General features: G+C 41.5%; 2 protein-coding genes across 3 annotated transcripts in view; both read right to left on the bottom strand.

Annotated features, from left to right (window-relative positions):
* trappc8 (trafficking protein particle complex subunit 8) overlaps nucleotides 1–12,577 on the bottom strand; it is a 30,257-nt gene extending 17,680 nt beyond the window's left edge. The window contains exons 1-14 of one of the 2 annotated variants that reach the window (XM_080887666.1): nucleotides 12,264–12,577; nucleotides 10,909–11,118; nucleotides 10,485–10,568; nucleotides 9,086–9,175; nucleotides 8,699–8,873; nucleotides 8,339–8,492; nucleotides 7,917–8,013; nucleotides 7,065–7,321; nucleotides 6,655–6,770; nucleotides 6,403–6,553; nucleotides 4,092–4,192; nucleotides 1,974–2,079; nucleotides 1,726–1,857; nucleotides 322–546 (exon numbers count right to left, since the gene is read on the bottom strand). In XM_080887666.1, coding sequence (XP_080743792.1) covers nucleotides 322–546; nucleotides 1,726–1,857; nucleotides 1,974–2,079; nucleotides 4,092–4,192; nucleotides 6,403–6,553; nucleotides 6,655–6,770; nucleotides 7,065–7,321; nucleotides 7,917–8,013; nucleotides 8,339–8,492; nucleotides 8,699–8,873; nucleotides 9,086–9,175; nucleotides 10,485–10,568; nucleotides 10,909–11,118; nucleotides 12,264–12,420 — 2,055 coding nt within the window. In that variant the 5' untranslated portion in view covers nucleotides 12,421–12,577. The remainder of the gene's footprint in view (nucleotides 1–321; nucleotides 547–1,725; nucleotides 1,858–1,973; nucleotides 2,080–4,091; nucleotides 4,193–6,402; nucleotides 6,554–6,654; nucleotides 6,771–7,064; nucleotides 7,322–7,916; nucleotides 8,014–8,338; nucleotides 8,493–8,698; nucleotides 8,874–9,085; nucleotides 9,176–10,484; nucleotides 10,569–10,908; nucleotides 11,119–12,263) is intronic. The other variant, XM_080887667.1, reaches the window with a different exon arrangement.
* A 355-nt stretch (nucleotides 12,578–12,932) lies between these two features.
* commd2 (COMM domain containing 2) lies at nucleotides 12,933–18,637 on the bottom strand. The gene is made up of 6 exons (XM_080887671.1): nucleotides 18,469–18,637; nucleotides 15,933–16,010; nucleotides 15,292–15,374; nucleotides 14,953–15,027; nucleotides 14,676–14,774; nucleotides 12,933–13,369 (listed from the first exon to the last, which is right to left on the bottom strand). Exons 1-6 carry the CDS (start codon nucleotides 18,533–18,535, stop codon nucleotides 13,163–13,165), a joined length of 609 nt encoding a protein of 202 aa, XP_080743797.1. The 5' UTR covers nucleotides 18,536–18,637; the 3' UTR covers nucleotides 12,933–13,162.
* Nucleotides 18,638–27,837: the final 9,200 nt, after the last annotated feature.

The raw sequence follows: 27,837 nt of genomic DNA, 5'->3' as shown, positions 1-27,837 counted from the left end.
GGTTTTGGTTGTGATGGCCCGTAGCCACCTGCCACAGGGAAATGTCATAAACAGTTTATGTTGTGAAGTGTCAGCAGCAACCTTTCTTGCCCATCAACTGAATTGCTGAAATGAAATATAGTGTCTATTCACGTAAATATAGCCATTGAGCGCCTATGGACCTTGTTTTGCTTTATCCACCTCCCATATGAAACTTTAGGAAGGAAAAATAAGGCTGGACACAATATTGTGGTATCCCAGCAAAAAGTGGACATTGATAGTATGTATTTTGAAAATAAAACGGGACAAAAATCATAGAAATTTTTTTTTTTTTTACATTACCTTGTAAACATAGAGGTACTCTCTCAGAAAGGCGCCCTGCTGTTTAGCCGTCTGTCTGCTGTCATTGATCAGGATCTGTCTGAAAGCTGTTACAGCCTCCTCTGGTTGGCGAAGTGTGAAGGACTGACGCCCAATTGTAAAGTTGATGTGATCTTCTGCCAAAGACCACCCTCTCTCCTTATACACCTGCATGGCTTGGCAGTAACACCGTAGTGCGTGCCTCCTCTACATTATGAAACAGCAAAAAGGATGGGAGACAGAAGGACAACATGAGGATATAAATATATAGAAGACGGAAAACACTAGAGGAGATGAGATGATTGCTGTTAGCATGAGGCCATTTATTATCTACTGCTGGACTACACACTTTATCACGATAACGGTGTATAAAAAACATTAAATATAGGGGCAGCAGAATAAGCAGATAAGCCCAGACTTATTACTCCACAGCCACCTCCTCCAGCTTGTCTGGGGGAACACAAAGGCGTTCCCAGGCCAGTCGAGAGATACATTTTCTCTCCAGCGTGTTCTGCGTCTGCCCCGGGGCCTCCTCCCAGTGGGACACCTCATCCAGAAGGCACACAGGAGGCATCCTTATCAGATGCCTGAACTACATCAACTGGCTCCATCCAATGTTGAGGAGCAGCGGGTCTACTCTGAGCCCCTCTTGAATGGCCAAACTCCTCACCCATTTCTAAGGGAGAGGCCAGCCACAGCTCATTTTTGCCGCTTGTATCCACGATCTTATCCTTTTGGTCACTACCAAAGCTCGTGACCATAGGTGTAGGGACATGGATTTAGCAGGAAACCGAGAGCTTTGCTTTTATGCTCGGCTTTCTTTTTACCACAAAGGACCGGTACGGTGTCCGCATCACTGCAGCTGCAGCACCAATCCGTTTGTTGATTTCCTGCTCCCCTCTCCCTGCACTCATGAACAAGACTTCAAGATACTTAAACTTCCCCACCTGGGGCAGGAACTCGTCCCAGACCCGGAGTAGTGTGGATACTTTTACATTTTGTTTTTTGTTTTTTTAAACAAAAGTGAAATGATGCCTAGTTCTGATCATAAATCTATAGTGAACTGTATGCATGTGCTTGTATTTATATGTTTATGTATATATGCAACACTAGAAAAGAACTTCACACGCACATGATTGATTACAAGGATCACAAATGGACGTCTGCAGCCTGTCCACAGCTCGGACACAAAACATTTCACTGCATGTTGTACTCTGATTGTGTATGTGACGAATAAAGCTTGTTTGTTTATGTTGTTAAGTTCAGTCCTGCCCATAAGTCAATAAAGTCTATTAAATAAAAGTTGTAAAAGGGAACATTTTTACATCACAATACAATGCAGGTGTAAAATGGAAGGATAGATCAAAAATGGCAGAAAAGACTCACCTGTCCTGCTTTGCTGAAACGATGACCAGACAGAATCATATGGAAGGCAAATTTGCGCACCATAGGGTTTCGCATATTAATGAAGCAGTGGGCAGCCTGCTCCAGCAGCAAGGCACTCCGTAAATCAGAGTCCTGCAATAATTAAAAACCTCTATTAAGTTTCAAGCAGAATTCTAATGCAGTCTAATTTAATATAGTCTTCTTAATAACTGCACCCCAAGCTGATTTCAAAATAATAGTTTCCTTACCTCACTGGTCATTTTAATGAGAAGAGTGGCAGCTTCTGAGTATTTTCCCTGACTCTTGAGTATTTCAGCACTGAGTAGAGCACAGCGCTCAGCCAGCACCATGTTCCTGTAAAGAGATGTGGGGAAATATACCATCAGGAGAAGAGATGCTAACAGTTCCAGTTCAGATGCTGGTACCCCTCTGTTTGTACACCATCTCTGTACATTATGTCACATATTAAACAAAATCCTAAAAAGACCAATTGTCTGTATGATCAACTCGATCACACAGGTGTGTCGAACTCCAGGGTTTTAGATATCACCCTGGGTCAACACACCTGAATCAAATAATTAGTTCATTACCAGCCTTCTGGAGAACCCCAAGACATATTGAGGAGGTAATTTAGGCATTTAAATCAACTGTGTTGGATCAAGGACACATCTAAAACCTGCAGGACACCGGCCCTCGAGGCCTGGAGTCCGACACCTGTGACCTACAACATCTGAAAGTTTCTGGCTATAAACACCGCATCCAGAAGACCTTGGATTTTGAGAACAAGAGATAATGACACTATGGAGGCAGAAGAAACAATGTTCTTATATTATGTTACAGCTCTCTTCACTTTCCACTGTTTCCACTTCACTGTTCCAGTCACTGAAGCAGTGGATGTAGTTCGTAAGAGATGACAGGATGAACCCAACTGTTAAGTCTCAGGAGGATTGCAATGATTTATTCATCGGGGAAACCAAATAACCTCTGGCTAAGTGGATGGCACAACACGGAAGAGCTAACTCGTCAGGCCAGGAGTCCGCAGTCTATTCACACCTACAGGCCAGTGGACACTCTTTCAGGTGATGAGGATGTACACATCCTGGACAGGGAGGAATTCTGGGACCTAAGGGTACATCTTTCACCATCTTACAATGCTGTGATTGCAGCCATTCCCCAATTGTCTGTGAATGTTACCGAACGCCATTGATCAATGATCATTGGTCGTTGGTCATGACAACTTGCATATTAAATGATCATGAAACTGACCTCACAGCCCATTGCTCATTCAGTGGTGCTAGTTTCAGTCATTGTGCAAATGTACTGTTTATAAGGTTGGTGAAACCTGCAGTCAGCTGAGACTGAAGAAGTCACTTGGAGTGATGAAAAAATATCTCCCACTGAAAACACCAATTCAGTAAATGCACCATCCTCTTGTTTACAAGAAGAACAAGCTTCTCAATAATGGGGTCTTAAAAAACACACAAAAACAAAACAATAACATGCAGTCTCTACGGAGTATTCACAACCATTTTTTTCTCCCACATTTTGATATGTCATGGCCTCATTCCAAAACTGATTAAATTCATTTTTCACCTCAAAAAGTTTCCACTGATCTGTCACATATTTCTGCAACTTGACTGGAGAAATTTTACATTACTACATAGTAGTAGCAGCATCATGTCTTATATATGTTTTCTGACAGCAGGAAGTGAGAGACTAGTCAGTGTTGAGGGAAAGACTGAACTGAAGCAACGTGCAGAGACATGCTTGATGATAAGCTGCTCCAGAACGCTGTGGACATCAGTGACCCTGAGCACACAGCCAGGTAGTTAATGAGTGGCTTTCAAGTCCACTCTGTAAATGTCCTCGAGTGGCGCAGCCAGACCCTGAAATGAATCTTAAATGATTAAATTATGGGATATTGTGTGTGTTGTGTGTAGGGAGCATTTTATAAGCGTAAAAGTTGCTTCAACAGGTACAACAGGTAATTCAGATTTACATTTTTTCTTGCAATCCATGTTTGCATGCCTTCAAGTACACATCTTTAAAGCCTGCCTTTATATGCTAGTGAGAGTTCCTCAAACAACAAAGGGTTGCCTTGTTTAGAGGGAAAATAGAACGTGCTAGTTGTACATTGGCTCATCATTGTAGTGTTATTGGCCACTTATTACAAACCAGTGCAACATGAGGATGAAGATTTTAGAGGACTGTAATTGTGTGTTGGATTGTCCTGCATCATAAGTGACATATTTGTGGGAATCAAGTAAATTATGCAAAATTCCCACAATCCCAAACTGAAATTTATCCACTGAAATTAAAACACCAGAAAGAAATAGATGATGTAATTAGTTAGTCATCAGTCATACTTGCAGACATCTCTGTACGTTTGTATTGCGGTGTCCATGTAGTGTGCTGGATAAGGTCTCGAGGCTCCACCCTGCAGAAAGGCTGACACCGCAGCCATTTCCTACAAAATAATCAGAATGAATAGATGAAAGATAAAGAGTAATGGTAACAAGGAACAGAATAGAAAATAAAAGTGAGCAAAATAAATATCATTATTCAGAACCATATCCTAAGGAGCTTGGAAAAACAACGCATGGACTTCATTCTTGAAGACGTTCACCTCTCATCGAGGACGCTTCTTCAGCTCTACAAACCAAATGGTGCCATCTAATTAAACCCTAGTTGGAGCTGTCACTCATGAGGGTCGTTGACCCACTATTTATCATGTTCCTCATCACATGAGCCAAGCTCTTGATGTATACACATTCATCCAGTAAGTAAATCCCCAAAAGTTGATTCTGTTCATCTGGACATAGCATTTTCAGTGGGAGTGGGAGTCACTCATCCAAGTGACTTCTTCAGTCTCAGACTGAAGCAATGTACAGAAACATGCTTGATGACAAGCTGCTCCAAGTGACGAAGCTCCCACTGAAAATGCTACATTCAGATGAACAGAATCAACTTTTTGGAGGCACATGATCATTATCAGCAGAGGTTTTGGGTGAAACCATTGAGACATCTTGCCTTACCCTATCATGTGACCCACTGAAATCATCTGACACAAGATGTGACTGGAGTTGAGGTGCCTGGGAAAGGATCTCAGTCTAGGTGGCAGACAGCTGGTATCGTAAGCCACTCAAAAGAGTGAAATCCTTCAGATGTACAGCCGATTCTTGTCCTGTCGAAGTCTGAGCACTCTGCACTGCGCAGCATACACTATGTTGTTAAGTTTGTGTTTGGGAGTTCTGTCCTTGGGATGAAACAAATTTTGTCTGAGGGTGTTGTGAGGGCTGAAGTGCACTTAGATGTAATGCTTGGAGAAAGTTCTCCTGAGTTTCTCTGATAAACCTGCTAGATAATGGATGACAACGGTGCTGCGTTTGTTATTCTGTTTCTCCCTAGTTGGTTTCTGAGCTTCTTTCCTGTTCATCCACGCTGATTTGATGAAGGCCCAGTTGGGATAAGAACTTGATTTACGAGCTTTCTTTATATGTGTGTATTCCTCTTGAAGATGATTTAAAAAAGGAGTAAACACGTCCACTGTAAACGACCATCTTTGAACAGAGGGTATGGCTTACAACACCAAGAGTCTGCTATCTACAGTGAGATCCCTTCCCAGGCGCCTCAACCCTCACAGCGTGAGCAACGTCCCAAAAATCTCTGCTGATAATGACCCGCATGCCTTCTTTCACACCTTGACTCATGTGATGAGGCACATGATCAACAGTGGGTCAACAACGCTGTTGAGAGACAACACCCACCAGGATTTTTTATTCCTGGGACTCTCCACCATTTGGTTTGTATAACTGAATGAGAGGTGAGATGTCTTCAAGAAACTTAAAGACGTCCAGCTGCTTTCTTTCAAAGCTCCTTAGATTATCATGACCTAAATGACTGACAACATACATAGACATACGCGGCATATTCTTTGTGTTACAGTTTAAAATCTTTTACTTCGAGCGCTTTGAGTACTCCGGGAGAGTAGAAAAGCGCTATATAAGAATCAGTCTACGTACCATTTAAATAAGTAATACAACACTACTGTCAGCTCACTGTAGTGAGTGTAATCTTGAAAAATAAGAATGTGCAAATATATCAGATATGTACACCTAATAATCTTAACAGCATGTGAATGTTCTAATTACTTTACAGTGACTAAAAGCAGGAGCAGTTTAGACCTCTGTATGGAAAATCCTGTATTTATGTGTACTGTAACACTCTCTATCATTATTGTGTTTTTGTTTGCGATACACAGGATATAATAGGTAAAAGTGTCTGAATTTGAATGACTGAATGCTAGTAGTCACTTTAAAAGACCGATAATGTTACATTTCCAGAGTCTATTACGAGGTTAATTCTCTTGTCTGACGGCTGACTTTAGATAATGCTAAATGTTCTGAACTCGTATTACTTTGTACTAGAACTTGTTAGTACTTTGAATTTACTTTTTAATATTGTAATGCTGAGTTCAAAAGCTTCCTTCTGATTTATTCCCTCAAAAGTTTACTGTGGGTCACATATACAATTCTTTTTGCTCTCTAGGACACTTAACAAAACAGAATATTCCATCACTGCAAAGTTTTAATTGAAGTGAGATTTTACAACAAAAGGCAGAAGAAGTTGTTCTGATATCATCACGGTCTGCAGACAGATCAACATGCGTGCTCTCACCAGTGCCCCAGCAGCATACAGCATGGCCTGGTCTGACAGGAAGTCCTTCTTGGCAGTATGATAACAGCTGTAAGCCAAGTCATAGTGCTGAACCAGGAGGCACAGGTCAGCCATCTTCCTGATCTGCAGTTCTGGGGCTTCTGGGGGATATCTGGTATGACAGAAGGGAAGGGTCAAGGGCATTGCATACAATATACAGGGTGTTGCATGGGCTTCATTTATAAGAATAAAATGCATTGCAATGGAGCTTACAGAAGGCCACATGTGCTCTTTGGTTCACTGATGCTCTTCTCTGGAGCTTTTCCTCCACCAAACCACTTCTTTGTTGCAGTGAACAGAGACCGACTCAGGCCCTTCCTGGATACTAGCTGTGGACAGGGAAGCAAATCATGTTTCCAAGTGCTGGGAGAAGTCAGCGAAACAATAGAATTGACTGAAATGGCTAGTGTACTCTCACAAGCCATAAACTCAAATTATGCCATTATGATTAATTTTACAGTTCCAGGGCAGAAATATGAAAGAAGTATACATATTGTTTCAGCATAATGCTCAACAAACTACATTCTCTAAAACAGTTAATATAGTTAGTATAATTTGACATTGCCTGAAGCACATCACAATCACAAACAACAATATGTTGAGGGTCAAGAAATGAGTCGTACCTGATCGTTCAGCTGTCTGATGGTTTTCTCTATGTGTGGCAGTAGACCTCTGAAGGTGAATTCTTGGATAAACTGTCTTATGTAATCATGGTCGTTCAGGGTCAGACAAGCCCCATGGCTACCTGCAGCACAGGCTGGGCTGTTTGAATCTTTAGCACCTTTCTTTAGGTCCGTATGTACAGCACTGAGATTGTGCAGGTTTGCCATGCTGCTGTCCAACTGGAGAGGATGCCCTTCCAAGCTACTGGACATCTCATCTGCAAGGAAATAGTGTAAAATATAAACTCATAACAATAACCTTACATAATATAAAATAGTACCACTATTTATGCACCCAGAAAAGTAACTACTGCTGGTGCAAGGATTATGTGGAAACTGGTGTTTCAAGCAGTATAAAACATACGGCATAGTCAACCTTTACAAACAGATTTGGTGCCCTTCTGCTCACTTCTGCTCACTCTTGCTGTTGGTGCCAAATCACAAGATTCAACCACCAAAGATGTCAACAATAAGCCTGATGAATACTGGCAGGATGGTCTTTGTTAACATTACACCAAAAATAAATAAAAGGGTTTAGTTCTCATCGAGACTAGCATGACTGGCAAAGAACCTGGTCAGGACCAACACAGCGAATACATAGTGCTAACTAAAAAAAACATGGAAAGCGGTACAATGGAGCTGCAAAAAGGAAGTCATATTTATAAAATTTACTGTGAGTGCAATATAGCCAAGCAAGTTGAATTAAAAAATAAAATAAAATAAATGGTGACCTTTAGATTATTTGTAACTGAAGAGCAGAGAAGCAAAGATCTCCCCAAGTCAGTTTACAAAAGAAGTATTAAATTAACTCACCTTTCTCAGCTGAATAATTGCCGTCTACTTCAGGTCTGCTAATAATGGTCTCTACAGCAGCACTGTTCACAGTTGGCGCTGGATCATCAAACACATCCTGCAAAAACAGGTTCACTATGTGAACTAAAGTAAAATCTTTGGTAAAAGAGAACAAAACTGAACAATCAGGCAACTGCAACAGTTCAAAGTACTATTAATGACTGGGCTGTCCACAATTCAGTCACAACTACCCCTCAAGGTGAACTGACAAACACACACATAAAACCTGTGCTTTTACTGTATTCTTTTGGTTTGTAGTCTACCCAACAAACTTTCCCTGCCATCGACAAACTTTTCCTTCTGCAGAATCGTGTCCACCGGCACTAGTTGTTGCAGGAATATTTAAAACAGCCAGTGCATGTGGAGGAGTTTGCAATGTTTACCTGGTTATGAAGATTATTCTTGTGCAAGTATTGACTCCAGGGATCTGGAATCTGTTCATCCACATTAGCTGAGAAGGTGCGGGAGTTCATTTTCAACAGATAGCAGCCCTGAGAACCATACTTCTGTTTCATATCCTCATAAACCACATCTGCCCTGGAGATACAGGGAGAATACTACTTTAGAACAAAACAGCTTACACTTACTAGAGCATAATGAATTCAACAGTTATTTAAAGTTATTACATATAGTTGACTTATTTTTAAACATTTGACATTGTAAGTTCTGGAGTAGTTTCACTATGAAAGATGATCAAAATGTGGTCGATGAATTTTAAAGGAACTGTATGTTTCTTTTAGTACCTTTGTTCATCCCCTTCACACATGTCATGTAGCAAGACATAGTACTTGAGTGTGTTAGGAATAAACCACTTGGGATTAGTGTATTCTCCACTGTGCTGAATTCTGTGCTGCTCCTGAGAAAGCTTGAGGAACTGCTCCACAGGGACTGCCTCAGTGGATGATACCACTAGCAGGCCTGCCAGAACCATGTGAAGGATACAACAATAAATAGACTACATATAAGGATACTACTATTAATAATACGATAACAGAAAGCACAAGCATACAAAGGAGGAAATTTTTTTTTAAAGATCCTAAATTCCAGTTTGTCAGCTCTTCTATTTAAAAAAAAAAGCTGACGACAGAATGTTGACCACTGGTCAGATCTGTGTGCTGTTAAAAGGATACAAGCAAGGTAATGATTGAGGAACTCGTGGTCAGAGGCAGGCATTGACTGCAGGAAGTTCTCCCTGTAGGCTTCAAACCAGGGCGTGGTTACTTGAAATAGAAAAAAGACAAAATAGACAAAAGACTTAAAAAAAGCCAGAAAAATGAGGTAGTTTCTAATACTACATGTAGATTAAAAGATAACCACTTTTGAATGTTTTTCTTTGAAAAATATGGACGATAAACTAAAGATAAAATGTCTTGTCAACACAGCAGCTTCAGTGAGTCTTGGCCTTAAGACTTAAGAATCGCTGGAACAATTTATTCCTTCATCTGGTGTTTTGATGATGCACATAAAGAGCACCGGATTAACAGTGGATTAATCACACAACTCCAATGTGGAACATGACATTCCTTTACCACATGTACCAGTAAAACCATCATGTGAGGTGATATTTCAGTCCTAATTATTAGAACTTCATAGCTGACATACATTAAAAGATCATTTACACAGGACTCAAATGTAAATAACAAGAATTATACTTACTCAGGTTACAAATTCACTCAAATTAGGCCATGAAATATGCGTTTGACCAAAATATCCTTAATTCACTCACTGTTTGATCTAGAAAAAAAAAGTCTACACTTCCTCATCTGAAAATTTAACTAACCACAAATCCTACTTTTACACTTATGTGATGAGTGTGATTAAGTAGTACATGTAAGTTTTTTTTTAATCTGCCATAATGTCTAAAATAACTAGTCACTGATACAGTTTTATAATCCCGGCATTCTTAATTTATGTATAAAATAACTGGCTGCATCCAGTGGTACCCCTCAGTCTCCTAGCAGACACACCTATGTTATTTCAAAAATCCTCTGTGACTTCTTTCTCAGGTGGCCCTGAGGTCAAGGTAACTGAGATTAAAACTCATCTGAGATTTTCTTTTGTACCCATGTTATCAGTTTTCATTCTCGAGTTTAATCTGCCCTGGACAAACGGTACGAGGCGGTGCTCCGCAACTCTTTTACTTCAGCTACCTCCCATTTCTTGTGAACAATTGTGAAAGCTTGGGAGAAAAAAACAGTACACACATGAACACGCATAATAAGGAAATAATAATCTTTGTAAATCATTTAGAGCGACTGTCACTAGTAAAAACAAGAACATATACTTTAAATTTTGTCTAACTTAATCAGTTTTTTGTCAACTAAAACTAGACTAAAACTACAAAAATGTAGATGCCTAAATTACAACTAAAACTAAATTACATTTTAGTTAATAGACTATGACTAGAATTAAGTAAAAATGTTCTGTCAAAATTAACACTGCAGGGAACTGGAAGGTAAGGACCAAAACAGGTGTGACACATCTTATAGATCTATAGCGAGCCACGCATGGGCTAGCAGATAGTGATACCTGAGCTGTACTTGGAGGTTTTGATTTCCAACAGTGTTTCTCTCCAGACACTGTACCAGGGGGTGCTAGCTTTAACACAGTCATCTAGTAGGTTGAAGCACAGAGTAAGCATAGAGTACAGTTATGCTTTGATGTACTTTTTTCATTACTGAGCTGTGAAGTCAACATATCAACGACACCTAGGAGAAGTGAGCTCTGAGACACATCTGTGGTGTACAGTTATTTCTAATCATGGATCTGGACAGTTACACACACAAAACTGCATCTAAGCTCATAAGAAATATCAAAAATTTGAAATTGATCACTTATTGTCCATAACTGACTATCCAGCCAAATATAGTGGATTACCATAATAATAATAATGATTATATTTTTCTATTGCTAACATTTTATCAACACGTTCCAATCAAGCATTAGTCCTTACCACTGAAATTGAGCTCATAATCTCCTGCCATAACCACATTAGTCACAGCACTTTCTTGGGGCTGGCAGGATGACACCACATCACTGAGTAGCTGACGCTGAGCAGGGCTCAGGGACGTAGATGTTGTTGTTGGACTTGTCACTAAATTGTTGACACAGATACGCAGGTTTTTCACAACCTGCAGTTGATTGCTGGGATCTCGGATGTGACCTAGAAGGAAAAAAGAGTAAGTCACAGAATGGCACTCAAACAGTATCAGAAAATATACATAAAAATGTCACTGATGGAGAAGTGTCCCCTTTATAAGAAATATGCATAAATGGAATGCAGCGCAAAATCTCTCAACCGTAGCAAACAGGTAAATAGCAATAGCACTAAATAAATACTGAATTGAAATCAATAGCTCGTCTGCTGCTTAACTGACAAGAGCGATATCCCACAAGATTACCTGAACTGATGTTATAATTTAGATTAAAAAGTGTTGCTTTATATTTTTTTGTGTGACATGTATTAATTTGGAAGCACTAATTTCAGAGTAGTGCAATGTGAAAATTTATCAAAAATTATTACTACAGCAATGATTACTAAGGTATATCAAAGACACAGCCTTATACGTTTCCATCAATCTCCCTTCCACTGTTTTGCTGCTGAAAACTTCCCCTGATAATTGCCTGTCTCCTGGAATCTCCTCCTGCCCTTGAGACTGTGCTGAGAGACACAGCAAACCTGGTAATGGCACGTAACTGATTGTTGACTGTGAAAAACTCAATGAGGCATATCTTTAATATTTACTCAGCTATACAATTTAAACTGCTATCGTATAGTTTCACGGATTTTACATTACCCAAGTGTAAAAATCAAACAAAATGTATATATCCTGTAGATTTCGTTTATACATTAGTAAGAATGTTAATGTATATCAAAAAACTTAATATGTAGCTTTAGCTTAAACACATTTAGCTGCATCGTCGCTTGTACTGAACATGACAACTAACACAATTGCTGCGTGCTCCAAGTAAAGTCTGTTAGCTTGTTTACTATGTGCTGAGTCTAATAAACCACCACCAACAGAACTGTTCAGCTGCTGACTGAAACGCTGTCCTAGAAGACCAAATGCTATTTTTTCCAGCTCGGGTCACTTTGCACTCGCATGTCAACAAGCAGGGCGATCGGCATAGCTGCTTAATCACGAGCCAAACTGCTAAGCGTCTGCTAGCGAGGAGCTAACGACAGTCGTAGCCCCGCGAGCAGCAAAACATCTTTCCTCATTATTTTCCTAAGCAACTTTTCCTCATTTTTACCAGCTACGAAGCTGAAAACGGGACTGAGGGTGTGTTTTGAATAGTTGTTCATACCTTCAGACGTAAGTCTGCAAAAAGGCCTCAGCAGCTCCGCAAAATTTAGGTTGTTTTTGCGAGTCACTCTCTCAGCTTCTTCACTGCACAAGACGGCCACCATCGGGACAAACGAGTCCTGAACGAACTCCTGTACAGACTGGACACACTGGGCCATGTCGAAGCAGAGTCAAAACTATTTAACACAATGAACGGAGTCAAGTGTACTATCAAGAAAGCCGGGCTATAGCATTACTTTAGACAACTCCTATGTCAGAAGACCGCAGCCATGTTGAATACGCCAGCCTTCTTCCTGTGAAGGGCCGACAGTCAGGTGATTCTGGAATACGTCACTTCCTTTTCCGTTCCATTTGTTCGGTAGCGGTCTAGACCCTGCTCTAGAACTTCCAGAGCCTGAAGTTCTGGCCCGGGTAGCAAGACTTGATGGAGAAAAACGTTGAACATTTCCCGACTTTTATCTATGATTTATGTACCATCACGCGGTTAGCAAATCATCGATATACTTATTAAACCATTACAACCCTGCAGTATAAAAAAATTTAATTTATTAACACATCACATAGTTTTCTTTGAATGCGCGAGCTGTCTATTTGCATTTGCGTCATGACAGTCTTCTATATAATATTCCAGTCTGCCTTAGCAGGGCCGTCACAAACCACAAAAATAAAGTTTCAACTGTATCTTACACTTTAATTCAGTATCACCAGCACTGTAGTAACTTTCTGTACAATCCATACATCACAACTTGGCATAAAAAAAACACTGCCAGTAAAAAAATATAGCCTTAACATCCAGGTCCAAAGAAAGGTGACATTCTGCCCTGCACAATACAGACACTACTTAATGTTTCCCAGGTATAAAGGCTGCAAGTGAGAGAAGGCACACGTTGTACAGAGGGATTATTTGATGTTCCGTAATATGCGACGAGCATGACTGGTTTTCATGGCAGCCAGAGCAGCCTCCAGTGTGGAGATGAGGTGCAGAAGGGTGCTGGGATCTGTCTGGAGAATCCTGGAGTTGTAATCACTGTGGCCGTCACTTCTGGTTAGGTGGACACGCATTGTAAGCATAGGAATCAACTGCTGGCGGACTGAACGTCTGGCCAACTGACAGAAAAAGCAGAAAAAACACAATAAGGTAGTCAGACAAAGAGCGGGAAAATAGTTGAAAACTGAATATTAGTAATACTGCTTACTGACAGAAATCAGTCTATGTAGCTCAGATTACAGTGCAAATCTCTGTTCTGCATTACACACCTGCAGTGATGTGTGATACCACTGATTTCCTTTTCGATCCGATACCAAGTAAAATTCAGGGTGGTATCGACGATACTGATCCGATACCGATACTCTGTACAAAAACTTAGTGTTTCATTGTATTTCATAATACAATATATAACTGTATTATGTAATTGTAATAATAATATAATAATAGAGCTTCATAGTGCTTACAGGACATCTGACTACTTGTTCTTATTGCTGAATGATGCAGAATTATCATATAGAAATGAAAAAACCTAAAGCTGTGCGCTAATTGAACACGGTGCCTGCCTGCAGCACTAAAGGCCTCCGCGAGAGACGTCTGTCTTGCCCTAGCAGCACATGTCCTTCTCCTCCTCTTCAGTTCGCCTCAACATAGCTCATCATATTCTGTGATATGATTTACTCTGAGGTGTTTGACGAGGTTAGCGGTGCTGCCACAACACCTCACTGTCCTGCCACATGTATCGCAAACCGCGTCTTGGCTGTTTGTGGAAGTAAAATACGTTCACACGTCACTTCGTTTACGCCCAGCCATTGTTGTGAGTGCGCACGCCAGGGGCCGTAACACATTTATGCAGCCGTATTTGGCATATGACTATGAAATACGTAAGAGGAAGTAGTTCCTTCCAATTTAGACGATCCGAATGATAGTTTCTTTCCACTGTGTAACTGTTAATGGAAAAACTACCAATTTACCCCAAAGTACTAAAATATCGATATTTTAATATGAGAATCGATTCTAGAACATAAATTATTGGTATCGGAGGAATCGATATTTCGATATCGACCCGCACATCACTACACACCTGCAAGCTTACAGTGTCACCTAATAATGATCACCTGATATAAAACCATACATCACAAGGTCAGATGATGGAAACCAGACTGGACAATATTAGTGTGAGGACCAGGGGAAACTGTATACCCTGTATACCCTTCAATATAATTTTATCCTTCAAGCTAAGTAAAGTGTCTTAATCCATGAGTTCAGGAAACATTTAACATCCAATACATTAAAAACACACATACAAATAAAAAAAGACTACAGAGTTGAGTGTGATATGCAACAATTGCACGTAAGTACTATCCTGTATTTCCCACTTTATGTACCACAACAGTCAAACAATAAAATGATCTAGAAACAATACACCTGGACATCAAGTCTCCATTCCAGGTTGTGGTAGGCAGGCATACTGGACGGCAGATGACTCAGGATGCTGCGAATCTGACTGTGGTGCTGCAAGTAGAGCTGTACCAAAAGAGAAAAGTGATCCAGTCAACATCCTGACAGACACACTGCTTAGATAAACAATGTACCGCTTAAACAAAACTTCAACAAACAAAACTAAAACTTAGACTATACAGTATTTAAATCAAGTACACATTGTTTAAACAAAGTCAGTTAAATAAAACTGTTTAAAAGCCACCTGTAAGAGCATCTGGTTAAGCTCTTCGCTAAAGCCCAAAACCAACACTGAATCAAGGAAATCCACTTCAGATATCTACAGAGAGAGAGAGAAAGAGACAGCTGTGACTCTTGGAAGAGCTCACATTTGTTTACAGTTTTTGTCTTAGCTGGTGAAATATTTCTAGTGTTTAAGTATTTCATGATGATGCAGGGCAGAAATCAAGAAAATGACACACTAAATATGGGACATGGACGTCATGGGGGAAAAAAAAGAGCATTCAAATCACAGCATTCAGGGATAAACAGCACATTCATCTATGTTCACTGATCCAAGGTGTGAGGAGTAAGTATTCCTCACCATGTGTTTGGAGCTCTCTGTCATCAGGAACATCAGGCCTTCCACTCCATGTTGTACCATTTCTACAGGAACACAGAGTTTCCCTGCAACCATAACGGCATGAATCATAAACTTAGTTAAAAGAGGCAGTGCACAAGTAATTATTTTATGTATCAACGCTGTAACAAAGTCCTGTTCTATTTAGCAGTCACAGTAATGAAATTAAACTCTTATTACCTTATAATAAACTGGTTAGACAACACATAAACTACAACTGTATTATCCCAGCACCAGAGCAGACTTGTACCATCTTAAAGACTCTATGATCTGTCCTTCAATTTCCTAATGAAGGGACCCAAACCAGCAATGTTTCCCTATTCATGTAACCAAGAATAGGGAAACTCATCACTCAAACTCATTACATTAGATTTGAATCCTTAAATGGACTAAAAGGCAGACTAAATATTTGAAACAATATTAGCATGATTGTTGTACTTACTTAAAAAGGTATACTAAATAATGTAACAATTTAATATGAATTTCAGAAAAGGCAGTGTGAGATTGCTGCAGTAAAACAAACCTGATAAACAAATACTATGCACTAATGAGCCACAGAAGTCACATAAGCTTGAAAAGAAGCACTAAAAGATGAAGAGTCTTACTAGCTGCTCCCTCATAGACCTTTGGACTAGCTCCTCTTCTTAGAAACTCCAGCGCTATGCGTCCAAACTCTCCCACCACTGAGGAAGTTAAAAAAACATAAATGCATCATTATCACGAATGATATATAGATAACTCATAGCCAACTGTGTTTCGGCATCAATAATTTAAATTGATTCTTCTCAGAACGATAGCATTGACACACAGGACTCAGGCTAACAAAGGTAAAATCCCCCAAATTCCAGAGGAAATGAGGAAGAAGATCATTTAAAGCCTGTATGCCGGCTTTCATTGGACATAAAAGTGTAATCCTAAAGTTCTCAGATTGCTGTAGTGTGATAAACAGCACAACGTTTGCTTTATGATTTACTGAAGTAAAAAAGTGTTAGACTGAATCAAATGGAGATACTCCACGTAGACACAATTTGTATTTAATTACAGAACTTAAATGTTCTTAGTTCCATTCGGCCGCTGAGGTTTACTCTGTTAAGATTCCATGCATTCATTCTCTTCCACTTATCCAACTCAGGGCCACGAGGGAGCAAGAGACAGGTCACACACATCACAAGACTAACACAGAGTAACAGACAAGCAGTCTGTCACAGGGAAACTTTGGACTTGGCTGGTGTACCTGGAGAGTACCCATGCAGACAGAGATACTAGACACACTAGTATACTAGACTATACTAGATACTAGACTATTCTGCGAACTTAACCTGCTCTGAAGCAGGTTAAGTTCGCAGAACACAGATCAACAAATATGAAATCACTGCCCTTTGACCAATCAGTTCACCAGGAAATAGCATCACCATTCTTGGAATATCCCTCAGACCCCTGTGTGCAGACAGTAGGAAGGTCTCAAGTGTTTTTTTTACACTGTGTAATGTCTTTGTGTATCCCTGATGAGCAAATATTTAAAAAAAAAAATCAAATTTTTTGTTGCTCAATTTTTTTTTCTGTTTGCTTTCTGTTTGCAAACCACTTTACAACAAATTTATAACATTTTATTAAATTGATGTAGACACATAGACAAGTGTAATACAGCTTCTCTCCTGGGGGGAATACATGGTATAAGTGCAAGTTGCTGTACCTTACTAAAACCACTAAAGTACAAACTGTGCTTTGCATTGTCACAGGAATGTTTGGATATTATTTCTGTGATTTGAAAAAATGCATAAATTTAGTTTTACTTGATTCTAATCTCCTGCTGAGTCTCACATTCCTGGACACACGGAACATACATTACAGATACCTGTTCAATCAGTCAGGTTAATGTTACTTTGATCTGCAGCAAACTGAAGAGATTTCCACTCTCCTTGCCTTTTACTTGTATATTTTTATGTTCTTTAGATATTTTCACAACCATTTAGTATCATCTCTTGATTAGGTGGTGTTCCAGGTACATCTGTCTTTTTGTAAAATAAAAAACAAGCCCACATTTTCCTCACGACACCAACGACCAGCTCGACGGTCCCTCGAGTTTCCCTGCACACATCCCGTTCAGCAGTCAGCTGTCAACAGCTGCTGCTAATTCAGGAAACCCGCAATATACCATAATGTCACTGTAATATTCTGCACAAAATAACAAATGTAGCTCATTTCCCCAGCACAGACCTACTGCAGCTTGTGTTTACCCTCACAGTGACTGACCTGGGATAAATGGCAAATGGAATTTAAAAGGAGGGAGCGATGGACACTGAGATAACTTCATTTGACTTTATAAGCAAACCTGTTGCTTTGATGAGGATTTGGCCAATTTGCATTAGAAAGAAATAGATTTAATGAAACTTATCATTTGGACAGGTAGCTGTGCACCTTAGTAATATAGTTCCCTTGCTCAAAAGACTGAATATCATCCTCTCAAGATGCAAACATATTCAGGAAACCCACCCAGGTTTACTGGTCACAGACAGTAGATGGTTATTGTGAAAAGCATATCATCTTTAAATAATTAATCCCAGTGTTATGGAGAATATGCAAACATAGCCACTGCTGGGTAAGTGTAATATTTTATTATACGTTTATTCAATAAATGGGTTTATGGCACTGAGATTATTATTACTGAGATTATTTCAGCCCGGTTCCTTAAACTTATGGCCTGCTTCTGACTGATCTGCTGCTCAGTGTTTACCATTTGCACCAGCTGGAAATGGAGACCTTTTTGCTGAGGTCTTTAATGTTGTTTAACTGCATGATGAGACACTGGCAGACAGAGACGACCATTCGGTGAACATGAATCTGCCGATGCCAGTGAACCTGAACCAGGTGGAACTCGTAGGGATCATTTTCTGTGGTAGAAGAGTCATATGACCACCCCGATGCTGCCAACAACACGCCTTTCATATAAACGCGCAGGGAAAACCCTGGGTTAACTCAGCGAGCTGGTAACCAACTTCGTGTGACCATTTATCCTAAACGTGAATGTCAGGATAAGTGTATCTAGATAACAGAAGGATATCCTGGGTATGCAGAACGAGCTTAGTAGTATGCAGCCCTGATCCTCTGCACCTCCTATCCTCCCTCACGCTAGTTACTAACCTGCGGCGTCAACCTGCGGCAGGAACGACAGATGTTCTTTATGTTCCTCAGACAAAACCAGCAGCATACTGACCAAAGGTTTCCACTTCAAACCCCCGACAAATAATAGACATATGTATCCGGAAAACGATCAGTTTTATTTCTTCTTTGGTGTCTTTTTCTTCTTTTATTTTTTATTTATTGACTGTTGTCAAACAGCAAAATGGCGCATTACCGCCACCACCTGGTGTGGAGTGTGGACTTAAACGTAAATAAAAAAAATTATATATATATTAAATATATATATAAATCAATAAGTCCCAAACAAATTAGTCTCACTACTCACTACTCGAGTACACTGCATACCACCGGCATTTATAGCACCTGAGAGGAGCAGGCATATACGGCCTTACTGGAAAGCGCATGCACCCTATCTTAACTCTATCTAGAAGAACTGGTTCTTAAAATTCTAGCATTACAGACACACTGTCAACTCTTCCCCTCTTGACTGTTCTCAACAGTCTTTTAATCCTCCTGACCTCGCTGCCAGAAATACTTTGTCTGATTTCTTTCTAGATCTACTAGGACACCTGTGATTAGTCCCTGCACCAGTTTAAACTTGAGCAATATTTTCCCCTCTCTCTCTACACTTTTTGCAGAAACTCTCAGCATTTAATACTTTTTCTGCTCTTCCGTTTTAACTGCAATCAGCAGACTTGCATCTCTTAGTACTTAAGCTACTGTTCCATCTCCAAGCTTCTTTTTTTTCAGCTCTCTTGACAATACTGTCGGGCTTAATTGCTACACCTAATCCTCCGGCCTAATTTTCAGTATTATTTCAAACTCTTCTCATTGTCATACTTATGCTGTGTGAGCTGTCCCATACAAGGTTGCTTCATCATATGATTCCAAACTATGATTCCTAAAATTATAAGGAGCACACATCAAGCTTTTCTTACTTTTACATTTATTTGTAGCATCTCAGCACTAATGTAACAGAACAGTGTTGGCAAGTGTGACACTGTTCACATAATTATTAAATATTTATCTTTAAAGAAATTTTTTGAAATGAAAAATAAATGGCATTCCTCCATGTTAATGAGCTCATGTGTGGATTCTGATTGTGTGGTTTTTACATTCTCACTTACAATGCATTCTTTACCTTGTGGTTATTTGAGTGAGTGGGCCGAGGGCAGACGGCAACATCCAGTCCTGCAGCCAGAGTCCAGCGCGAGACACGCAGATTTACCCTCTGACCCTGGCAGGAGATAAGCAGTTGAAGGCGTTTGGAGCTGTGCGTGTGTGTCTGTTGTCAGTGTAGATGGTTGCATGTGTGTGCGTATGTCCTGTATCAGACTGGAAGTCTGCAGTTGGCCTGGAAGGAGGGACAAAGAGTTCTCACAACTGTATCATGTAAAAGTGGGAATGATAAAAGAAACTGAAATATTTGCAGCTAAAACTGGACACAGATGCATAATTTTTCTCTAATTTAATTTTTTTATTATATTTTATAGAAGTTCAAAATACAAATTCTTAATATCTCTTTTTGGTTCTGCGCTAGTATGTCTATTTTTATTTACTGCATCCATGAAAACATCACATTGTTGACAATTTTACAGAGGGCACCACACCCAGACAGTAAATGTTTTTTATTATGTGTCCTAAACAGGACACTAAGGCGTTTGGTCAAAACAGTTTAGGGGTCTGATGTTGGCTCACATTTCTTCTTCAGCTTTCTGGCCATCTCCAGTTTGAAGAAGACCCTTCTGCTGTCAGTGCTCCCGTAACCATCTCTTGTCCTCCAGTGTAGTGTTAAAAGGAGGGTATAGTGCTGTCCCCGCTTTTGTTCCCCAGTAGCCCTAAACCTCTTGCATATGAAACTCACTACTGTTGTTTACTGGAACTGTTTTCACTAACATGAATCCAATTTGACATATTGTGTTGACAATTTTACAAAAAACAAAAGAGAGACTCTTTATTTCTTTGTGATTTATGCTATATAGAACAAACAACTATCACGACCAAGGCTGTAACAAAGACTGATGTCCTCTCACAATTTAAGATCTGTCATGAGCAGAGCCCCAACTAGAAGAGACAAGAAGATACACACAAAAAAAATCTACCAAACTTCAAATGGAGCTACAGGTGTATGGAGAAGGACTAATGGGTGAGGAAAAGTTACAAACGGAGTGCCTGCATCAAGCAATAAGGAATCACATAGCCTCACTCTGGGACGAGGCCCAACACATTTTTTTAACTGTGAACTGAACACTGCATATGGTGCCACAGTGTTCTTCATGAGCTTGGGGTAGTTGAGATGCATGCGTATGAATGTCTAAATAGAAACCACAGACCTTCAGCATTCTCCATCATGACTTGTCAGTCAACGACTTGTCAACGACTACCAACCAGTTGCTCTCACACACCTGTTATACTGAAGTGTTTTAAGAAACTGGTCTGCTGCCACATCATGTCCTGCCTGCCATCCGCACTCGACCTGCTCCAGTGTGCATACAAAGCTAACAGATCAACTGAAGACGCCATTGCTACAACGCTCCACACCACCATCTCCTACCAGGAACAACAGGGGTGTTACGCCAGGCTGCTCTCTGTTGACTTTACCTCTGCTTTTAGTACAATACTCCCAGACAGACTAATAGTAAAACTGCTGGATATCGGACTTCCTTCTACCACCGGCTGCTGGATCAGATACTTTCTCTCTGACCGTGTACAAAGAGTTCGAGTGGGTCTTCATCTTTCCTCAGCCCTCAGCCTTAACACTGGCTCTCCACAAATCCGTGTACGAAGTCCTCTACTATACACTCTGTACACAACTGACTCTGTCAGTACCCACACAGACAATGCAGTCATTAAGTTGGCAGATGATACCACTGTGGTGGGGCTCATCTCTGGGGGAGACCAGACAGCACACAGAGCTGAGCTTCATAGGCTACCAGATTGGTGTGCGGACAACAACTTGGACCTCAAGACCACCAAGACAAAAGAGCTGTTAGTCGACTTCAAAAGGAAGAAGTCTGAGCTGCAGCCCATGAATATCAACAGGGAGTGCGTGGAAAGGGTGTCCAGCTTCAAGTTCCTGGGTGTGCACATAGACACAGACCTCCAGTGGAGCTCAAACAACTCAGCGGTTGCAAAGAAGGCCCAACAGCACCTCAATTTTCTTTTTTTCTTTTTTTTCTTTTCTTTTTTTTTGGCCTGTCCCGTTTGGCTCTTTTGCCATCAGAATTGTTGTCTAAAGGCAAAGAAAGATGCCCAACGGATTTACTTTACCAAACTGACCATCCCAGCCTTGCCGTAATGGTCCATTTGATTCACCTTTTATTGTTTATTTTATTTTCACTTACTGAATACGGGACAGACTTGACTGGGGGAAAGAAGGGGAGAAAGAAAGAGGGAAAGAGAAACAGCTGAGAAGAGGGACGGGGGAGAAGGGCAAAAGACAAAAACCAACAGAACGGGCAGAGAAAAAAAAATGCATATATCAATCACCTGGATCACCTGCTGAGAAAGAAAAAAGAAAACAAGCAGAAGAGAACAAGAGTAATAGAATAAACAGCATCACAATGATATATGGGAATATGACAGTAAATACTAAATATTAAACATTATTGTGCAGCACATAAGATCAACAGAACACAGTGTGCTTTGAGGTAGGAGCCAAAAAGGGTGTAGTTTGTGGGTGTGATCACCCGTGTGTACACCTGTGAGCATGGACGCGCTTGTTTTTTGTTTTTTAAAAGGTTCCTTCATGTAATAATCTGCTAGAGGGTGTGGGGGGGCCACAGCCCCGTCCTCCAGGGCGTGAAGCAGGTGTGGAGGAGATCAAAACTCCAGACATCCAGAGGCCCCCAGAACACAAGAGACCAAGGAAGACCAACAGAGGGGCAGCTGCGCCACTGTCCCGGAAAGAGCTGAGGAGAGTCCCAGATGAGGGCTCACTCAGCAGCCGCGGAGCAGAAGCCAGGGGGAGTTGCAGTGACGCGCCCGTGAGCTCCGCCGGCAGCCAGCTGCGCCTGAGTGACCGAGCCCCAGGCCGAGAGGCCGGGGGCACTCCACCTCCGAAGTGGCCCGAGCGAGCCCCAGGCTCCAGGCCCCGATAAGCAGCCACCAAGGAGTGAGCCGGTGTGTACCTGGGCGCCCATCCCCGGACACAAAGAACCACCAACGCACCGATGTCTGAGGGAGTCCGCCACTGGCAGGGGAAGTGGTGGTAGGGGGAGATAGGCCTCCAAACCTTGGAGGGCCTGAGATGTCCCCAGAGAGGTGGCGCCTGACACCCAACCTGACATATAGACACAGACATACAGGCACACACAGATACAAACATCCATTCCCACCCTCATGCTCTCATATGCACTTACTCCACACTCAACCAACGTGGAGACAGACATAAAGAGACGTTGTACACACGATCACACTCCCCAAGCGTACTCTACAAACCGGGTCTAGGTGCCCCCGCCCCTGGAGGGGGGAACTGCACCCAGACCCAGGTGGTGTTTCCCTTTTCCCTGCGGTGGGGGGAGGCAGACCGCCCCGACTCCGCAGCAGCAGGAAGGCTCCACACTCCAGACCGCAGTCAGACGGCCAACTCCTCCTCCTAGTCCTAGCCCCCCTGCTCCAGCAGGTCGCAGAGAACGGGGGTGAGAGAAGACTCCAAACCTCCCTCCACCCGCTCATTGTAATGTTGATGCATGTGTGTTCTAAGGTGCATTTAAAACCCAGGAGGGCTTGGAGCTACCTGCCAGAGAGCAGCAGGTAAGCGCATGGTCCATCCTGCTAGCCCTCAATGTCTACGTGTATTTAAAATTGAGAGGTGGGTAACGATGCCAGGGGTGGGGTGTACACCCTGATGGTACTTTGGACTCCGTGTATCGTGCCCACCCCCAAGATCCTATATGTATGTGTAATGAGAGTGTGAGTAATGTGAATGTCTAAGTTGTGGGATAAAATTGAGGCAGAGGCAGCCAGAAGGGGACAGGGGGGGGGGGGGGGGGGGGTAGCCTCCTCTGCACCCTGGTGACATACCCCTACTCCAAGGCCCTGCATGTGTGGGTGGTTGTGGTGGAGCGGGATGAGGGAGGCAGCTGGAGATGGGGAGGGAAGGAAGGGAGGGGCAAGTGACCCCTCCCTGGGGCCAGCTCCCCCGCTGACCCCAGTAGGCACCCCCATACTCCGCGACCCGCCAGGGAAGGGGGGCCCAGGCCCATCCAGACCGGGCCCAGTGCAGCAGCGCCGCCCGGCCCCACAGAGCCCGGGACAGTCCACCCAACCCCACCACAGAGAAAACTGCACCCACCCCACCATCCACTCATCTTCCAGACTACATAAGACAATAAACACCCAGGCTGAGATCTTCCTCCACCTCTCCTGTATCTCCCCCTCCTGCAGAGGGAGCTCCTGAGGAGAGGAAAGCTCCTGCAAGATGTGACAATCTCCCCCACCAGTTGAAGAGCCCCCCAGGTGGCTCGACGCACCGGCGGCACGCTGCTCCAGGGCTGGGCCCCCATGCACCCACCCGCCCACAACCCCGGCAACACACCAACCAGGACCCAAGCCCCCGAGGCCCGGTCCGGGTCCCAGCCCAGAGACGGAGCGCCCCCAGAACCTCACGCCCATCCCGGACCCACCCAGGGGCAGCCAGGCTACCAGGTCAGTAACCCACGTCCGTCAGCACAGACCCTCCCCTAGCCCCGTTGCACGCAGCCGCGAGGAAACAGTCACCGGAGAGCCAACAGAGCCCCTAACCGGACATGACCGCTACCCCGGGTTGAGCCCCCCAAGGAAGATGCCTCCGGGGAACCCCCCGACGCCCTAAGCCTGTCCCTACCCCCACACCAATCACAACAGTGAAGGCGGGACCAAACTATGACCCCCCACCCCCACTAGGTGATGGAGCTGATCAAAGGAGCCCAGAGCAATTGATCTGATGTGGTGGCAGAGGCTGTATCAAGACTAATGTAATCTAATAGATAATTTCTATATTGGTTAGAATTAAGATTGTTTTTATTTTTCCAGTTCAAGAGGACAGTTTTCTTGGCTATGCATAGGGCAGTGAAAACCATATGGGCGATATTCTTTTCTGAAGTGACATTATCTAAGCTGCCCAACAAACACACTAAGGGGGAAGTTGGAATGTTACATTTCAGACACTTCGATAAGTCTTCACATATCTCGCGCCAAAACTTCTGAACTGGTGGACAGAACCAAAGAGCGTGGATATAATTGTCCGGTGAATTGGTTTGGCAGTGTGAGCAGTTGTTGGTAGACGTAAAGCCCATCTTGAACATCCGATGACCTGTATAGTGCACTCTATGTAATATTTTGTATTGAATTAATTGAAGACTGGGATTTCTAATTAGATGAAAGGTTTTTAAGCAAATCTGAGACCAGAAGTTTAGGTCTAAGTTAACTGATAAATCCGCTTCCCATTTTGCAATAGGAAGTGATATTGATTCATCTGTTTTAGAAAGCATTCTGTATATTTTGGATAGTAATTTGGGGGGTTTAAGAGTAAGAAATTGAACCACACTTGGTGGTGTTTGTAGTTCAACTTGACCCGGTTTAAATTTCTTTTTTACTATGGATTTAATTTGTTGATATTCTAAAAATCTTTTCTTGTTGATCCTTCTAGTATATGTTCTAAATATTTGATTCCTTTATCACTCCAATCTGAAAAGTTTATCATATTATTGTTTTGTAATATGTCAGGGTTGTTCCAGATAGGTGTACGTTTGCATGGGATTAATGAAGACGCCGTCAATTTTAGAAACTCCCACCATGCTGTCAGAGAAGAGCTGATGTTGATGCTTTTAAGCATTCATGTCGTTGGATGTTTGAGCTGATAAATGGTAGGTCTGAGATCTCTAGATTATTGCAGAGTGCTTGTTCTACATCTAGCCAAGGTTCATCTAAGAGGGTGTGTTTTAGCCATCCTGAGATAAACTGAAGCCTGTTGGCTAAGAAGTAGTGTTTTTAAGCTTATACGTGGGGGTTTATTTTTCCAAAGGAATTTGGACATACATGAATCTAGAGATCTGAACCAATCGTGTGGCGGTTTAGTTGGGATCATTGAGAATAAATAATTTATTTTTGGTAAGACCATCATTTTTATAGCGGCAACCCTTCCCATGAGTGATATGGGTAGACATTTCCATCTAGCCAGATCATCTTCTACCTTCTTTAAAAGTGGGATATGGTTTAATTTAGTTAGATCTGCAAGCTTGGGAGAAACATTAATACCTAAATATTTTATATTTCCCGATTGCAGTGGTGTAGAAGAGGAATTATGGAAGGAGCAATTAATCGGTAGGACTGTAGATTTTGACCAGTTAATTGAGTAATCTGATATTCTTGCAAAAGAGTTTATCAATTCAATCACCCCAGAGATATTGGTTTGTGAATTTTGGAGAAAGAGTAACACATCATCCGCATAAAGGCTGATTTTATGTTCCACGTTCTTGCATTTTATGCCCTTAATTACTGAATTCTGTCTAATTGCTGCTGCTAGTGGTTCAATAAAAATTGCAAATAGTGAAGGGGAGAGTGGGCATCCCTGCCTGGTGCCCCTCAAGAGACAGAAGCTGGAGGATGTCTGGTCATTTGTTCTAACACAAGCTGTTGGGGAATTATATAATATTTTTAACCAGTTTATGAAAGAGGATCCAAAACCAAATTTGTGTAAAGTTGCAAATAGAAATTTCCAGTTAACTCTGTCAAATGCTTTTTCTGCGTCTAAAGAGAATATTGTAGTTTCTAGGTTTTTACTGTATGAGTAGTCTATCAAATTAAGTAATCTACGTGTATTTGTTGATGAGTGCCTACCTTTTATGAAACCAGTTTGGTCAGGATGAATTAAGAGGGGGGTTATTTTCTCCAGTCTCTTTGAGAGAGCTTTGCAGATTATTTTAAGGTCTACATTTATAAGGGATATTGGACGATAGCTTGAGGGATATACAGGGTCTTTGCCTGGTTTTAGCAGGAGATTAATGTTTGCAGAATTCATATTTGATGGAAGTCTGCCCTTTTCTTTAATTTCCAACAACGTTCTGTAGAAAACTGGTGCTAGAATCGACCAGAATTCTTTGTAGAATTCTGCAGGAAAGCCATCTGGACCTGGAGCCTTATTATTGTGCATACTTATCAGGGCTTCCTGGAGTTCACCTGGTGTCAGTGGTGAATCCAGTGCCATTGCTTGAGTGTCCAATAATTTTGGAAGAGTTATGTTGTCCAAAAACTGATCAATTTCTTTTTTAGATGGGTTTATTTGTGGTGAATACAACGTTTTATAGAAATCCCTGAAAATGTTGTTTATTTGTATCGGTTCATATAATGTGTTCCCAGATTAATCTTGAACAGCACATATAGTTGTTTTTTCTTTATTTATTTTTAGCTGGTTTGCTAGAAATTGACCGGATTTATTACCATGTTCACAATTTTGTAGGCGTAGTCTTTGTACTAAGAATTTTGTTTTTTTATCAATTATCTCATTTAATTCTAGTTTTGTTTTGCGTATTTTGTTCAATGTTTCCTGATCTTGGTGGGACGCGTAGGCTTCTTCTAGTGATTTGATGTTTTTTTCTAATTCCTGAATATTTTTGTTTTCTTTTTTCTTTTTATGTGATGAGAAAGAAATTATTTTACCTCTCATCACAGCTTTCCCTGCTTCCCATAGAACAGAAGCTGATGTTTCGGGAGTGTCATTATAGTCCAAATATGAAGTCCACTCTTTTTTAAAATATTTAATAAAGTCTTCATCTTTAAGTAGTGATGTATTAAATCTCCAGTTTTTTCTTGGCGTAGTATTATTCTTGTGCATTAGTGTTAAAGATACAGGACCATGATCGCTGACAGCTATAGGGTGAATCTCAGTGTCTGAAATGTCGTTCAGCAGTGAGCTGCTGACCAAAAAATAATCCAGACGAGAGTAGGAGTGATGGACATGTGAGAAAAAAGTATATTCCTTACTGGTGGGGTGAAGGGAGCGCCATGCATCGCAAAGACCAAAGTCACTCATATACTGTTTGATTATATTTGTGGACTGCCAATTACGCCGAGTTCCCGCTGTATTGAGCCTATCCATGTCTTCATTTAGTCCAAGGTTGAGGTCACCTCCAAGAACAAGTGTGCCATCTAAGTGTTCAGAGAGTGCACTGAAAAAACCGTGAAAGAATGAGGGATCATCAACATTTGGACCATATACACTTGCAATACATAGCTTTTTATCACGTATAGATAGTTTAATGATTAAGAATCTGCCCTCTGGATCTATAACTGTATCGAGTACTGTGAAATTAATATTTTTATGTATTAAAATTGCTGCTCCCCTTTGTCTAGAATTATAACAAGCTGAGAACACATTAGGAAACTCAG

This window comes from Rhamphochromis sp. 'chilingali' (assembly GCF_963969265.1).
Source record: "Rhamphochromis sp. 'chilingali' genome assembly, chromosome: 7".
Classification (NCBI taxonomy): domain Eukaryota; kingdom Metazoa; phylum Chordata; class Actinopteri; order Cichliformes; family Cichlidae; genus Rhamphochromis; species Rhamphochromis sp. 'chilingali'.
Note: the sequence above shows the minus strand (reverse complement) of the source record. Positions and strands in the feature narration are given on the sequence as shown.

Bases quoted from the DNA above. Each gene is read 5' to 3' on its own strand.
- commd2 (XM_080887671.1), bottom strand. From the start codon at position 18,535: ATGCTGCTGGTTTTGTCTGAGGAACATAAAGAACATCTGTCGTTCCTG. The intron at 16,011-18,468 runs GTTAGTAACTAG...TAACTTCCTCAG, and splicing joins GCCGCAGGTTGACGCCGCAG to TGGTGGGAGAGTTTGGACGC. The intron at 15,375-15,932 runs GTAAGACTCTTC...TTATGGTTGCAG, and splicing joins GGTCTATGAGGGAGCAGCTA to GGAAACTCTGTGTTCCTGTA.